Source organism: Chenopodium album, chromosome 5 (assembly GCF_948465745.1).
Source record: "Chenopodium album chromosome 5, dcCheAlbu1.1, whole genome shotgun sequence".
Classification (NCBI taxonomy): domain Eukaryota; kingdom Viridiplantae; phylum Streptophyta; class Magnoliopsida; order Caryophyllales; family Amaranthaceae; genus Chenopodium; species Chenopodium album.
The window spans coordinates 8,151,095-8,163,940 of record NC_137838.1 but is presented as its reverse complement, the minus strand read 5'-3'; the positions used below and the strand labels follow the sequence as shown (position 1 = coordinate 8,163,940).

Sequence of the window (12,846 nt, the reverse complement as noted above, 5' to 3'; positions counted from 1 at the left end):
CAAATTAGGTTGGAAATTAATCTCGGATCATAATAATTTATGGGTTCGTAGTATTCGGGCTAAATATTTAAAACATAGCTCTTTTTTTGAATGTAAACCCCACGCTAAGGACTCCTGGATTTGGAGAAAAATTTTACAAGTTCGCCCTCTTCTTCTTAAGGGGCTGAGATGGAAAGTTGGTTCGGGCTCTAATATTCTTTTTTGGCTAGATAATTGGTGTTCTTCTACGAATTTAATTACTTTATTAGATTTAAATATTTCTGATATTCAAAATCTAGACCTTACAGTTGATCAATTTATTACTGAAGATCATTCTTGGGATATTGCAGCTCTATCTTTAGTGGTACCTCCTCACATAGTTCAGACCATTAAAGGTATTCCTTTGCCAGTTAATGATACTTTTGATGAACCCTGTTGGGGTTTTTCTGGTAATGGAGAGTTTACGGTAAAGTCAGCAACCTGGTTAGCTCATAACTTCAATTCTCCTGCAAAATGGGAATTTTCTTGGATTTGGAAACTTGATATTGCTCCAAAACTAAAGATATTTATTTGGCAACTGCTACTTAATGGTCTTCCAACTAGAAATAATTTGATTTACCGTAATATTAATGTCCCTCATATTTGCCCCTTTTGTAATTCACATGCTGAAACACAGGATCATCTGTTTCTCAATTGTCCATTTATTAGACAGTATTGGGATGCAGATATCGTTAGTCATTGGATGAGAACTCAAGTTAATACCCCGAATCTCCTTACTCTTTTTCGGGACATTCGTCATAATGTTAACCTTCCTGTAAAAAAGATTATTGTTTCTTTATGGAGTATATGGAAAGGTCGTAATGCTCTTATTTTTAGTCATATCCCCTCTACTATTATGAGTATTTATTCTAGAGCTTTCAAAATATTTACAGAATGGAATATTCGTTCTCATCTTGATTCTTTTAATGACATTGTTCCCAAGACCTATTCTCCTCTTTACCATAAAACCATCCAAGTAGCTTGGTCCCCTCCTGCCCCTGGTGTTTTCAAAATTAATTTTGATGGTTCTGTTTGTAATAACTTTGGGTCAGCCGGAGTTGTTATTAGAAATTATACAGGAAATAATGTTGTTAGTCGTGCTTATAATCTTGGTACCTCGACTCCTATTATTGCAGAAGCTACAGCTCTACGTAACAGTCTTCTCTTAGCTATTGAACATAATATACGAAAACTTTTTATTGAAGGTGATAACCTTTTAATTATAAATATTTTGCAGGATAAAGCACGCTGTCCTTGGAAAATTCAATTGCTAATGAATGACATTAAGAAGTTGTTGGCTCACTTTGAGGTTGTTTCTTCTTGCCATGTGTATCGAGAAGCTAATCGTACAGCAGATTATGTTGCAACTATAGGTCATCAAATTTCAGGCTATGTAAATATTGACCCTAATGTAGATGCTAATTTTTCTTATTTTATTTCTTTAGATATGTTAGGGTATAGTCTTGAGAGAAGACTTACCTAACTTTTGTATTTTTCTTATAAAAAAAAAAAAAAAAAAAAAAAATGTTGAAGACTATTAAAAAAAATAAAAATAGAGACAAAGAAGTAATGACAATAATGTGGGCCATGACTATGAGGGCCTAGGGTCATTTTTTAAAACGGTAAACTAAGGGGAAAAGAGCCCCACCTATTATAGGAAAAGAGGTGCTTTGAGGAATCGAATCCCTCCATCTCCTCATTCCTCGGGTAATTAGGAATTTTGGGACCACACTAGATGCACTGTTTTGAGTAACTTGATTTAATATTGAGCATTATTTGTCTATTACTCCATAACTTTCATGATAGATGCAACATTTTAATAACTTAGTTCATTATTCATCTTTGAACTTTGACTACATGACTACACTTTTTACAAAATATAATTTATAATTTTTTTGAGTAAAATATTGTTGAATTAACATACCTGAGGAGGCCTTTTTTCTTTTTCTCTCTTCTCTCTCCTTTATCTTCTAGGGTTTTAGTTTTCTTGACCGTTTAGGTCGGGAATGGTCTAATTTTCTCTTTTTCTTTAATTTAATTTATTTAATTTTTTTTTTTTGTTTTGCTTTATGTTTTGTTTTATTTGTTTTGTTTTGTTCTCTCCATTTGTGAGAGTCTGTCCCAATTTTCTGGGATTTTGATTTTCATTTATGGATGAGAATTTTATTTTTAGGGTTCTTATAATAATTGGGAAGGTGATTTGGTTCATATGGGTATGGAATTTGTCATCAACTGGTCGATCAAAGCATCAGTGCGGACTGCGGATGTCTCAATTTGGAAATATGCAAAGACATCAAAAATATTGCTCTCGTCAAGCTTGAAACGGTGGAGTATGAGCTATGCCAAATATGCAAATTAGTAATGATTTTGATTGTAAAAGTTATGATATTTTATCTAAATTTGTGGTTTACAGATCTTTATTATTGTAGATGCCGTATGACTATTATTTAATGATATTATTACTTCTCGTTAAAAAAAAAATTGTTGAATTGATATCTATGTATGTTTTCAAATTATAATTTATAATTTTTTTTTATTATGTAATGTACTACGTTTATAAAAATTAATTTTAAAAATGATGTGTTTTTATTAAAAAAAAAAAAAAAAAAGTCAAAATGTTACCTCTATTGTAAAGCAAAGGTATTAGTATGATCTGGGCCTCTGGGCTCAGTTTTTGGATTCGGAGTTAGATAATTGACCATTAGGTGTGATTTATGCTTGATTTTGACCCCCTTTTTTTTTTGTTTGGCATCTTATTAGACAAACTTCTATAGCTCTATGTGATTTTCATATCATTTTTTAGCTGGTTTTCTTAATTTCTTACCTTATATATAGAGAAACTTGATTGGATGAGCTGTCATTAAAGTTGGACCTGATTTCTCACCTTAACTGTTAGGGAGAACGATAATTTTTTTTTTTTTTTTTTTAAAAAAAAGGGATAAGACAGTAATTATTAGATTAGAAATTAGATCAGAAATTATTTTTTTTTGAAAAATTAGATAAAAGAATTAGTTCATATCATACTTTATTGGTTTATGTATGACTCTTATCGCTAAATATCTTTAATTTCGTGATGAAAAAATTATGAAAATTACATAATTGAAAACACACATTAATTTAAATCTAATAAAAAAATATTTGATATATTTTCTCCTTATATATTAGCTTAAGGTTAAATTTAAGATATTAAATCAGATTATCATGACAATTAGATTAGAAAAAAAGTTCAATACTGTACTTCATATGAAATAGATTTTTGGCCGCTTGGCCAATACTGAAGTCAAGAGCATAACATTGTCTTTGATATAATCAACACTCGTATAAGAATAGTAATTAAAGATCATAAAATAAGTTATTTGGTTAAATAAAGTTAGACCGATAAAGTTAGAAATAACTTGGGCGGAGGTGTAAAATAGGGTTTCATTGCATGTATAATTTTTTGTATTGGCCTAGTTCCAAAGCATATTAAATAACAACAACAACAACTAACGAATCACAACCGTCTTTTAGTTAAATTTGGTAACAAGAAATCATAAATAGAAAAAAAAGTAATGAGAAAAATAAACGTACGGGGGATATGATTTAGACCGAAGCCTTCGAGTATCATATGTTCTCTATATATAGGTGGAATAATGGACGTGTCATTTGATCTCACTTGATTGTCTAGAGATCCATTAAAAACTTCTCTATATACAGTCCGGCCTTTTGAATTGATGATACCGCTTTTATGTGCCCTAATAATGTATATTAATTTGAGTTTAAATTGACACGTAAATTGATAGAAGTTCTAGCTCCACGTACAGCTTTCATAGGTACCACCATTGATTATAATATCTACTAGAGTACTAGTAATTAGGTATTTTTAATGCATGTATGTGATAGATTTATGATCGATCAAGTTGTAAATGGCTGTGCATGTATGTTCTTGTTATATTATTATTATTTAATCAAAATATTGTGTATAATTATATTTAAGAGTTTCATTTGTGCTTTTACTTTGATTATGCATATATATTGTTCAATTCCTGATAATAATCTTTCTTTATTTTATTATATGATCAATTATACCCGTACATTTTATGATCTAATGTAGTAGCTACTAAATATGTCTATATAAATAAATAAATAAATTATTGTGTGCTTGTACTGTTCAAACTAGTTATATATTTCTATGCTGCATGTATTTAATTAAATGATTTCTCTACATGCCTAATTCTTTTTGATTAAGTTATTTAGCTAAATTCCTCAAACAAATTAAAAAAAAGTTATTTAGCTAAATAGCACAAGTACATTATTATTTTATGTTATTTCAATTCCTCGTATTTCCTAAAGTTTATGATAAACATTAAACAAGCTAGTACGATCATCACTTAACCTCATAATTGAGATTTCTTTTCATCAATTTCTCTCTATATATATTCACCGTACTAATGTTTGCAATTCGGAGTAATGCCCTAAATAATTCAAACAAGTTGACACTAATTAATTAAAAATACTACGTACGTTATTGTACGTAGTAGTTATAGTCCGTACTTTCACCCATACTATATATGTACACAGTACATAAAAAGAAAAAAAACACGTTAGGTTAATTGAGGGCCTGTTCTCTTACGTTGAAATTCAGTTCAGTTCAGTTCAGCTCAATTCAGTTCAGTTCAATTCAGTTCAGTTCAGTTCAGCTCAACTCAGCTCAGCTCAGCTCAGTTCAGTTCAGTTCAGCTCCTAATTTCCTTCTCTTATAAAATATTCATTTCAGTTCAGTTCAGTTCAGCTCAGTTCAGTTCAGCTCAGCTCAGCTCAATTCAATTCAGTTTAGTTCAATTCAGTCAGTTCAGCTGAGTTCAATCAATGAGAACAGACCCTGAAATACACAAAGTACTCCGTAATAAAATAAATCATACTCGTTCTTAATCTGACTAATATAATTGAGATTATTGTATAATCAGACATAGGAAATCAGAGATGATATCGGATCAAAATGGATCACAATCGAGGAGTCCAGCCCAAATATCATGAAGATTATTTATTTATTTATTTATTTTTGAAGAAAATCATGGAAGATTATATTATTGCATGAGATTATATATCCTACAATAATTGGTGTTAATTAATTAAATTTGACCAAAAAGTTAAATAATTAAGTTTCAAAAAACTGGATAGAATTAATAGTAATAGAGTCACACTAAAGAGCATTCTTAGGTTGTTTACATTTCACTATAAATAACGTTCAACCCCACTCCTTTTGTCTCACACCACCTCTCTAATAATCTCTTTTCTCTAAAATAAAATTGGTTTTGTTATCGGTGTTTGTTCTTACAGCCGCCACCACCACCACCGTCACCATGGTTGCTCATCGAGACGCTCGAGCCCGGAGTCCCGCTAATGCTATCTCTGCCTATTCTACTACTGATGAGAACGATGGCGATGAGGTTTATCTCTTGTTTCATTTTAGCACGTACTCTTTTTATTTTAACACTCGATCATCATGTTTTTTTTTATTTATGTTTGTTTTATTTGTTTTTGTTTTGTCAAAAATGATTTTTTTTTTTTTTAAAAAGAAAAGAATTTGTTTTTGGTTTGGTAAGTTGACTCCTCGTGCAAAAAAATATAGAATCGATTTGACCTTTTGTTGAATCTTGATGTCATTTTTTCTTGATTTTTTTAATCATTTTTATTTTTTTATATATAATTGTTAAGATGAAATCATTTCTCTTGATTTTTTTAAAATTTTATCATTTATTTAACTTTTATATACTACGGTGTACGTATATAGTTGTGATGATGAAATGAAAATAAATGAAGGGTGGAGAATTAATTTCCATCAATTTTTTGTGTATTAACATTTATTTCAAGAGTGTCTTCAAAAAAAAAAAAAAACATTTATTTCAAGAGTAATTTTTATAGATCTTTAATTGAATTGATTAAAAGTTAAGGTTTTTTATTAATCAATTGATTAAAATTAAATATCATCATAAATTAATTTTTACACATGTTTTTACCCTCCATCTATATGAATTTTTGGACGTTTGATTTTAGATTAGGGGTTTTTGGTTATTATAGGATTTTGTTCTTTTCTCATATAAATCAAATGTAAAAATCAAAATTTTATGACCTTTTAAGTTTTGAAATATATAATTGTCATTCTAGCTTGATTACAGTTTTGAGGGCCTATTCGACATTTTAGGGTGTATAGAGACTTAGATCTGACCCCTCATTGGAGCGATCCAATAGATCTAGCCTTTCTCATGGAGATCAATATAGTCGATCTTCATTTGAGAATCCATTTAGCTTCTTCCTTTATTTTCTTTCATTCAATTTTTTTTTTGAAGGGATTTTCTTTCATTCAATTTGGGGAAGGGGGGGGGGGGGGGGAGGGAATTTGGAAAGGGTGAAGGAGGGAACGAAGGCGATAAAGAATCTATTAATTGTGTATATAAATCTAATTTATATAAATGTTTGTGTTTTTCGAGGACCCAATTCATCTATTGATTTTAATTTGATTGTGAAGCATTTTAAGGCTTCTATTTAGTGTACGAGAGAGTTTAATTTCACATTTTATTCACCCTTTTCCTTTCATTGGGATTATTAGAGAATCATTAATTTCAAGGAGAATGTAGTAGCTTAGATTAGATATTTGGAGAGGTTTAGAACCCAAATCATCTAGTAATAAGATTGATTTTAATTTGATTGTGAAGCATTGAAGCCTTTAATTTCACATTTTACTCACCCTTTTCCTATCATTGGGCTTGAGAGAATTGTTCGTTTGAAGGGGAATGAAGTAATCTAAATATTAGGGAGGTTTGGAACTCTACCTTCTATCATTTATCCCATAAAATTAATTGAAAAGATCAATTCATTAACTACATGCTTGATTGTGTGTCAATTGTTAGCTTCAATCCCTAGAATTGACAATCGTTAAAGATGCATAAAATTGCATGGCTGATCAACGTAATTCACGAGATTTCTAGATGATTGAATGTGTGCGCAATTTTGCTTATTTATGAAATCTCTTTAATAAATAGCGAGATTACATTATGTAATTAACCGTCATATTTCTTAGGTATTAAGATAGGTTGATCTTTTCTCTCACCGGTAATTTTTGGTAGATTATTAATTGCATTATATTGTTTAGATCCGTTACTTTTTCCTAATATATATTGCATCATTTATGATTTGTCGCCGTGTGTTACACATGTTGTTCTCATTCTAGAATAGATATTTTTTGTTAAGAGTTATAGTTACTCAACAATTAAATTTTAACATTTTAAGCTTGAACTTGATAAGTCCAAAAAAAAAAGGCTTGAATTTGATGAGTTATATACCATGTATCTTCACATTAATTAACTTTCCCATGTAAAATTTAATAAACTACTCCGTAGTAATTTTAAGAGGTGCATCCAAATTCGCGGTATGTTTCCTAGTTCTATGATCATTGTTGTAGGACTACCTACACTCTCAACAACGTCCACCATGTCCTCTTTCAATCTGTTGTCACTAATATAATATGTACACGAGAATAACAATGGCGATACATATATTTATATAGACCGATTTAATTCTGTTTATATGTTTAAATTATACTTACTTATTTTTCTTTAATTTCGCTTTTTTTTTTTCCTTACAGCTTAACATTAGCTTAAAGATCAAAAGCACAACACCCTTCAAAGTGAAGAAATCTGACAAAACCAAGAAGTTGAAAGAGAATTGCGTCAAAGCTGAACCTCAGGATGAGGAACAGACATTTGCCAACAACAACAACGTTAGGAAATTGCTGATCAATGTCCCTACCAACCCTGAGCTGGACATGATTGTCGTCGCGAATGCCGGTGATACTGCAAAATCTGTCAAATACATGATAGCCAACAAGCTAGGATGCAACCCGTACAGCTACGATCTCATGCACAACGGCAGGCTACTTCCTCCGCGTGCAACCCTTGATATTCTCGACATCGATACTAATTCGACCTTGTTCTTGGTCGATATCCCTCAAGATCTTGTGTGGATCTCAGTTTACACCCCGAATAATGGGAAGCTATTCTTTCAGCTCAGGAAGCTGCAGACTGTTGGTTATGCCAAGGTTGTGATTGGAAGTATGATAAACTCGAGAGTTGCTGGATCTGGACTTCTGTTGGGTGGAAAGGCGCTCGAGGATTCGAGGACATTGGCTTCATACACCAATGATAATCATATTGTTCTGCAGCTGATCTACCCGTTTCCGGTGTCTTTGAAGATGTACATGGGTAGGACGGTTACTCTGAATGTCCTGGCTTCGGATGATGTGGGTAATATCCATCAAAGGATGCTTGATCAGCACGGAATTGTTCCTCCTTCCTGCCAACACATCTCCTTCCAAGGGCGAAGGCTCGTGGTTAGATACAGCCTAGCAAGTTATGGTATCAAGAAGGACTCCCTGCTCAAAATTGGGCGTCCTCTGAAGCGTACAGTAGTACAAGAATGATCATGAAGTTGCTTAGCTTGATGAGGGTTTTATCGTCGTCGTCGTCGTCGTTGTCTTTGTTGTTCTTGTTAGAATCAATTCTTATTGGTGTTGCTGTTGTTTTTCTTCTTGTTGTGTCGTCGTTGTCTGTTACTAGGCAGATTTTACATGTAACATACCAGAATCTCTCTGTTATTCTTGTAGTAGTAAACTGTCTATTGCTTTCTATTTGTTGAGTCAGTCCATGTTATAAGTTTTTATGTTGAATCAAACTCATCAAGCTTTAATTTTTATGGTTTAAGAAATGTTGTGTTAAAGTTTGTTGGATACTTTATCTCAGTGTTGTTAGTTTAAGTTTAAATGTTTGATTATATCATGTAGTTTTGTATTGATTGTTAAGTAGTTATTGTAAATGGGTTGTCTAAATCGGATCATTTTGTTTGGGGACGAGTTAGATCAGGTTTATTAAGATCTATCGTAAATTAATTCATTATGTAAAATAATCAATTTTAATTACAAATTTTTTCTGAACATATTTGGTGTAGTAGTTCAAATTCGAGTAAATACTAACGAAAATTCTACTATGGTCCACTTTATTTGGACCATCACTATATTGAATTATCATTGGCTGATTTTTTATTTATTTTTTTACCTTGGTCAAACCTTATTTTTAGTTATTTCCTTTTTTAATTCTTTTTTTATTTTCCAAAATTTAATTACTGAATTTACGAAAATCATTTTAATTACATTTTCGAAATTTAATTATTAAAATCAGATTTTAATAAATTCAAAAAAACGATTAAATTAAAAAAATCAAATAAAAAAATTGTTCATCAATGTTCTTCAAGTTTTTTCATTCATGGATGAGATTAAACACAAACACATGATCTATGTCCATTAAATTCACTTGCGCATCGAAAGCGAATAACAATATATATGGATCGATTCAAAAAGCAAATGCGAAATTTTAAGATATCAAAAAGTTGTAGTCGTTGCGAATTTGGGCAGCGATTTAAATCTCTAAATAATAGGTTTGGATTGTACTAAATCAGTCAATGTTTGCAAAAACGGTGATTTTATATAATCGAAATAACAATTTTTAAGTTTTACGATAATCGGGGTTTGTCATGAACATCTGAAAAAGAAATCGCATCATTATTTTTTCGAAACCTTGTTTGATCCAAAAAAAGGGAAATCGAAATTGAAATCTTGTTTGTGTAAAATGTTTTAACCAAATAAAGGATAGGACATTACCTGTTATGAAAATTGTAATTATTAAAAACATATGATGACATCAAGTTCTTTTGGACATTACCATTACTGATTTATAATTCATTAATATCTTGTTATTTTCTTAATTCGGTAATCTACTTTCTTCAAGATAATCTAATTAGAAAATGTATGATTTTTCTTCGAAACACTGTTTGATCCAAAAAAAAAAGGAGACCGAATTCCAAATCGTATTTGTGTTTAAGGAATTTACCTACATACGGATTGGACATTACCTATTATATACATTTTAAATATTAAACAACTATGATCATACGTTATGTTAGAAATAACCAATTATTTTAAAGTACTTTACGACCTTTGCAAAATATTTGTAGCTAAACATGTACAAAAATTAAAATGAATCTATTTTAATGATTATATATATAAAAATAAATATAATGGAATCAATATCTTTTAGGATATCTTTTAACATTAGAAATATTATTTAAAAAAATTTCAATCACCAATTATAATAAGGATATTTTTCTAATTTCTTATCTTATTATTATTGTATAGAAGATTTTAAAATCTGTATATTTTTCAAATTTCAAAAGATTATATTCTAATATAATCTAAATATTAGAATATATATCTTATTGATTTTGTCGACATATCTTATGATTTTGTAAAATTATTGATTTTTATCACGCCTAGAATTATAGTAATATATATTTTTAATAATGCAATAAATCTGGAATGTTTGATAAACAATCGTGTAAAATGAATTTAAAAAGAGGATAAAATTTAGTAAATGGAATATTAATAAATCTTAGGATAATAGATGATTTACTTTCCCTCAAATTTTAGATTTTCCTGAGATTTTGTTATTTCTTCACGCAATTTGATTAATAGAATCTTAACAAAATCTTAGGATAAAAATTAACGTACTTTCCCTAAAAAAAAGATAAAATTAGGACAATACCATAATTTAATTAAGGTTTATGATTTTAAATCTATCTTTTTTTTTCAAGGAAACACTTTAAGTCTTTTTTTTTTTCTAAAATAAGATCATATTTTCTGATTTTTTTTGACATGCTTATCGTAAAATAAAATCAAAATGTTGGTTTCCCTCGTCTCCACGTTAAAAAAAATCATAAAGTTGGAATTTTTACAATATCCAAAATACATATGGTCATTCGTCAAACTCAATAAACTTTCTTTTTTAGGTAATAACCAAAGTACACATAAGTTAAAACCTGAACTATAAACAGATCACAAAACTCACACTTGTGTTCTACGTATCAAACAAGGTTGATGAGAAGAATATTTTTTAAAAAATTGCGTCTTCTTCCTCTAATCGATTTGCTCATTATATATCTTTGTATCCTAAAATTGCGTCTTCTTCCTTTGACCAATTTGCTCATTATATAGGTTTGGACATTAATTTTTGTTTTTTGGTTTGTGTAATAATTTGAAATTTAAACCATCTTTCTATAAGGTAAAAAAAATCATATATTTAAAGCAACCAATCAAAATTGAAATTTAGATTAACAATGGAATGTGTTAGATTTAAGATCTATTTGAAGAATATTGCCTATATGATGACTGTTGATTGCTTATTTTTAGGAAATATTGTTACTAAATGAAACATAAGTTATCCCATATAAATTGTCGTCCAAATCTTTTTCAAATATTCTATTATAGTATTTAACGTACTATTTAGGAAATAAATCAATGATATACAATAGTGTTGTTATCAATTAATTTTTATGACACATAAAATATAGACTATAAATTAAAAATGAAACTAAACTAATAAAAAAAAGATACTCGCGGAGTCATAGTACTAAACATTGGGTAAAAAACAAAATACAAAAAATCACATTTAACATGTAATGCTATTTTGACAAATAGGAAAAAGAATATTTTCCATTATCATTAATAAAACTAGAATACATGTATATACAAAACAGAAGCATGATATGTCCTAATTATAAGGAAACAACTAGCAATAGTAGTATGTATTTAGCCTAAATATAAGGGGTTGAATATTGGCTTTCCTAATTTATAAATACAAAAATATATTTACTATATTTAACAATTTGTCATTGTATTCTTTCCAAAAAAAAAAAAGGTTTGCCATGTAATTGCTCACCTCCACATTTTTTTTCATTTGGTTATTATATGGGATTCGTCCAATATTAGGATATGACATTACTTATATATTTAGAATTGGTCTCAATCTCCTTAATTATTGTAAAATTATAATAATAATCGAAGACGGTTCATTATTTAAATTAATATCAAACTAGTATCCAAGTAATCCAACCATTGGGTCACACGATAGATAAGAAGATAATCATCTAATTTGACAATTAGGTTGTCATTAGAATAGCTCTAAAGGTGGTTTGATTGAGAGTTAAAATTTTGAGGAATATGCATACAGAAATCAAACCACAATAGCTGATATATAAGTGATCATTGATACCAAACTTGGTATATGTAAATTGTGACTTGGCTAGTGAATGAGGATTGAGGACCACGATCCTATTTGCTATCAATTAAGAAAAATATTAGGATACTAATGCATGCACAGTATGAACTAATTATTAACAATGTCCAAAATAACGTATGGTCGTAGACCAAATAAACAATAATATTGCGTTTTATAGGTAATGTCCTATTAGCATTTGGGTTAATACCTTATATGCAAACAGAATCGAAAACTATATTTTTTTTTTCCGGATCAAACAAGTATTCCAAAACAAAAATCGTTGTCTTCTCCAATTAGCTCACAAACCCAGATTTCGAAAAATTGTTTATTTTTTATTTTTTATTTTCGCATACATATAATGACCGATTTTTCATCCCTTTTTTGCGATTATCCAATTAACACTTATTATTTTAGGATTAAATACATTCCCAGATTCATACATGAATCCAAAATTCGAATGAACTCTTCACATATAATATGTAAATCGGTGCATATTTTCAATTTTCATTGATGTGCGAGTGTATTTACGGGACAAATTAAAGATTACCATAATGGTAGTTAATCTCATCCATGGATAAACAAACTTGAAGAACAATGATGAATAATGAAGAACATTGATGAACAATTTTTTTATTTTGATTATTTTAATTTAATGTTTTTTTTATTTAATTAAAAACTGATTTTA

At 29.4% G+C, this 12,846-nt stretch overlaps 1 protein-coding gene across 1 annotated transcript; it reads left to right on the top strand.

Annotated features, from left to right (window-relative positions):
• The first annotated feature begins 5,360 nt into the window (after window positions 1-5,360).
• Window positions 5,361-8,476, top strand: LOC145632527 (polyubiquitin 11-like). Its single transcript, XM_081684895.1, has 2 exons — window positions 5,361-5,447; window positions 7,643-8,476. Exons 1-2 carry the CDS (start codon window positions 5,361-5,363, stop codon window positions 8,474-8,476), a joined length of 921 nt encoding a protein of 306 aa, XP_081541021.1.
• Window positions 8,477-12,846: the final 4,370 nt, after the last annotated feature.

Coding starts and splice junctions, on each gene's coding strand:
- LOC145632527 (XM_081684895.1), top strand. CDS start 5,361: ATGGTTGCTCATCGAGACGCTCGAGCCCGGAGTCCCGCTAATGCTATC. Junction 5,448..7,642: donor ATGAGAACGATGGCGATGAG/GTTTATCTCTTG, acceptor TTTTCCTTACAG/CTTAACATTAGCTTAAAGAT.